The following is a 4,303-nucleotide window of genomic DNA, read 5'->3' as shown; positions in this document are numbered from 1 at the left end:
CTGCAGATGTGAGAGGAGCCATGTTGTTACTTCAGAATATACTACACAGTAATGTATAATAAAACACTGCCTTACTGTTTTTGTCGATAAGTGCATCTGTGGCGGAGTGCAAATGTTGATGTGTCCTTATTTTCATATAAACAGACAGTTCATCAATAATAATAATAATAATTATAATATTTGTGAATAGTGGGCATCAAACCCTCTTTTCTGGACCTCACTTTGTGGAGTGGGAGCAGAAAAGGGTCTTCCCCAAATTCTTTCAGCGAATTTGGGAAATGTCTTGGTAAAATGAAGGATTGGGTGTCCGGGGGGATTCAGGATTCAAGCCAAACCCCAGATTGAATAATAATTGTAATTAATAAAAACGAGTAATAACAGAAATGAACATGTAATCAAAAGAATTAAACACTTTGTACGTAATGATTTAATGTTGCAATCCAATTTATTGTGCTGATGCTTCTGTTGTGTCTACCTTGGCCATCAGGTGGGAGTATAATGCAGTCATGCAGACACAAATGAAGATGAATAGTACTTCAACTGCAACTTTAAGTGACAGTAATATTTGTCATTTTTCATAGAGGATTAAAAAAATATTCATGCCTGAGATAACTGTTATATTGTCTAGCTGCACCTTGATTCTACAACTGCATTTATTAATGCTAACCGTTGGCATGTCAACAGCGTTTTACATTGATTTTTATCATTAAGCTAAGTGAAACCTTGCGCAAAGCTATTTGGTTGTTTTAAATACAGTACACAAAGAGTTATTTCTCTACTTTATTTTTAGTTTGACAGTAAAGTCCAACTGGGAGTGGCATTAAACATCTTAAAGTCTCTTTTTTTTTTTTTGCGGAATTGTTCAATATTTGCTGAAGTTCTGAGTTGGTTTGAGTTCACAGCACTTGTATCTCACGTTTTCACTGTCACTTCAACCCCCCCCCAAAAAAAATAAAAATACCTGAATGGCGGCACCTATCTTACGATGTATGATATTGAGCTAACTGCTATTAGCTACATTACGCTTCCCCTGTACTTACTATATAATGGAACTTGAAGTGGAGCACTGTAAAGCAAGACCATGATTTCACCTTCATTGTGGAATTAATAGAGTATCCTGCAGTGTTATTGAATCGGCCACCGGTAGTACTTTGACCTCCCCGCGGCCATTTTGTTGACCGATAACCGGTGCTCCGTGACCTCCGCATCACCTGCTACCACACAGCATTGTGTTCCATACAATCATTATTACAATCCCGCTGAACATCTTCACCCGCCGTACCCCTCCCTCCCTCTTTCGGACCCCCTTAGTGATTCTTTCGACACGTCGCCCCAAGAGGCTTGTAGCATCATTTTGCGACGCAGCATGCCGTCCGGCTCTCCTGCTGATCCTTTCAAAACGAAGCCCTGACTCGCTTTCTATCCTGTGGTGTGCTTGAATAGTCAGACAAGATCTTGTCTCTGGTCTGTTGTGGATCTGGGTGCACATTAGAGCCTTTTTTTGTGAACAATGCTAACAGATTGATTATACATACATGTCTTATAGGTTAGGCTTACGCTAAAATAAAGGCATATGAGCCATGAATTAATATGAAAGACACTATACTTCAATTAATTTGACTGTGTCATCCCTCGCTACCAGCAGATCTCAGCCACGTGGAGCCCCACACGCTGCATGAGGGTGCTCTGTGCCGTGATGACGGACGGTTTCTGCGGGGAATTTTATACATAAACGCCGACATTGATTAAATTCACGGACGTTGTCGCTGATGAACGCTTGATCTTGAGCGATAAGGCCACTCTCACGACATGGTGGGCTGTCGTCGAGGAAGGAGGCGCCTTTAAGTTGACCCCCTTAACCCCCTTAACACCCGCAAATCCTTGCGGAACAAACCCCCGTCGGCTTGGCCGTCAAGCTGCTCGCTTGAGCACTTCAATCGACGAGGAGAGCAAAAAAAAAAGGGGGAGAGGTCATACGTCTTATCCACACCTTGAATGGCGTGGCGGGCGGACGCGCGCAGGAATGTGGCGGGAAGCACAACAGCATTTGGGTAAGGGGGGGTGGGGCTGCAGCCTCCCTAATGAGAATCTCTCATGGAGCTAACCCCAGCGTCGGATTTTGATTTATTTCATCATCCTCTTTCCCTGTAACTTCCTTCTGTTTTTCTGCTGTCGTCTTCGTCCCAGCAGGTGTAATATGTTTCATGTTTACACGCTTTACGCCCACCAGTGTCATCATGTCTCCCCTGTAAAATGCAACGTGGAGCTGAGATGGGTAGGATGGATCTACAGGATTAACTTCAGCATGTGAACAGGGAATGATCTGGATGAGGAGCCAAATGGCAATTGCATTTAAAATGAAGCGAATTTATAATTAAAAAAAGCAAAACGTGTGCTTACATGGGATTGTTACCTCTACAATATAAACAGTCATGTTTACAATGGTGCTCTAATTGGAATTTCTCTAGTTTTCCATTACACCCCCATTACATGAATGTTAATCTACACCACTGACTCACCGTAATCCTTCTTGCAGTACTTCTTCATGTTGATTTTCAGTTTGCCTTTTGACGCTTTGCAGTAAGAGTCACAGTCTGAAAGCAAGATGTGTAAAAATACAGTTAGGGAAAATGTTGACCATTACCATGAACAGTTTGAAGAGTCCCAAGGAATAATCACATTAGGATTTGAAAAATAATGTATGGTTTATTTATATTTCATCTAGTTTAGAGATTTTTAACTGTTGTCACACGCATTTTTGTATTTAATTGTAGCAAAGTCGTGACCCACTTTAATAGACTTCATCAGTTAAGAAAATCTACAGTTAAAAAAAAAAAAACTTTAAAAAATCTGTACATGCTTAAAGTGCCTTTCAAGAGCACCTTATAAGGAAACTGATGTGGAACATGACGAGTGGCAAATCCAAAATGTATCCTTGACAATAAAATGTCGTATGTCTGTCCTGTTGTGCCCCGAGGAACCCCTGCAAATTTTATCACCTGTCCTCGACCCACTTTTGGGTCCCCACCCACCGGTTGAAAACCCCTGGTTTGAGATAATATCATTGCCACGTGAGTCTCAGACTGTACTTTATAAGATGGCACATTGTTGTTAAAATAACTAGAAATGTATGAGACAATAAAATGGCAACAAAAGCGATTAAATGTTTTTTTTAAATGATGAGAATCTAAATGTATATTTTAGATTTAGAGCAAGCAAACGTTTGTTTTGCTTCACAAAGGTAGCAAGCTACCTCTCACGCGCCCCCCCCCCCCCCCCCTTCTGCTAATCAGTCACCGGCCCCCCCCACGCCCCGCCCCCTTTTATCGGTATGTTATTTTTAACCAGCACTGTTAGTGCTGTGTTACTACCGTATTGCTGCTGTTACTGCCGCGTCACAGGCACTGTTTGGAAAGAAAAGCTAAGGTATATTATTAAACCTTTGAAAACTCTTTCTGAGTATCGTCTTCGTAAATATCTTATGTTTCAATGTGGGCACATGCGGCTTATAATCAGGTGTGGCTTATGTATGTACATCATGACTTATAATCAGGTGCGCTCTATAGTCCGGAACTTACGGTATATATATTCCTTTTGAGTAAGAATATTTACAATATTACACATTACTGTATACATAGACGAGATACCGTAATACACATACTTTTGTACAAAATCTAAAAAAAATATACATTTTTGTCTGAACCATCTGCGTAATGTAACATGCGTATTATTCATACCACAAAAAAAAGGTAACTGAACATGTATTGATTTTAAAATAAAATGCTACCATATTTTTGCAAAGCATCCATGACGATGTGCAAGTGGCTGCGTGGAAAGAATTTTCCACCCCCCAAGCTGTCTTGTGTGGGCCGCTGCATAGGCCTGATCAGCGAGTTTGCAGCGTTACAAATTACCAGCCTATAGCCACTTATTCCCTGGGAATCATTCAGCCCAATGTGGACCACCCTCCCACCGCCCACCCAGACCCCCCCACCACAACACGTCCATCCAAATCTCACCTCGCTTGTCACCTCGACCCCCACAAAAAAACCGTCGCCCTGGGATCAAGGCCCCAACGAAGGGCCGTGTCAAACGTTTGCATTCATTGCAGCGTGGACATTGGGAGAAAGAGTGTTTGTGGGGGTGCTGGCGGCTATTCCAGGGTGTGGAGGCTGGGGGTGGTATGAAAGGGGTCATTGCCGCACAAAGGGAGGTCAGGAAGGGAAAATTAGCCATCCATGAAGAAGAGTTAGGAGCAGAAGACACTTTTCTTAAGGGGAGTGTGTCCACTCTGAACAAATAA

The 4,303-nt window shown here is 42.1% G+C and overlaps 1 protein-coding gene across 1 annotated transcript in view; it reads right to left on the bottom strand.

Moving 5' to 3' along the window:
• The window catches only part of ntn1a (netrin 1a), a 48,280-nt gene that overhangs the window by 2,415 nt on the left and 41,562 nt on the right, over positions 1-4,303 (bottom strand). Inside the window, exon 5 of the mRNA XM_077524871.1 lies at positions 2,520-2,594. Coding sequence (XP_077380997.1) covers positions 2,520-2,594 — 75 coding nt within the window. The remainder of the gene's footprint in view (positions 1-2,519; positions 2,595-4,303) is intronic.

The sequence above is a fragment of the Festucalex cinctus genome, chromosome 6 (assembly GCF_051991245.1).
Source record: "Festucalex cinctus isolate MCC-2025b chromosome 6, RoL_Fcin_1.0, whole genome shotgun sequence".
Lineage (NCBI taxonomy): Eukaryota > Metazoa > Chordata > Actinopteri > Syngnathiformes > Syngnathidae > Festucalex > Festucalex cinctus.
This window is presented reverse-complemented; position numbering and strand designations above follow the sequence as displayed.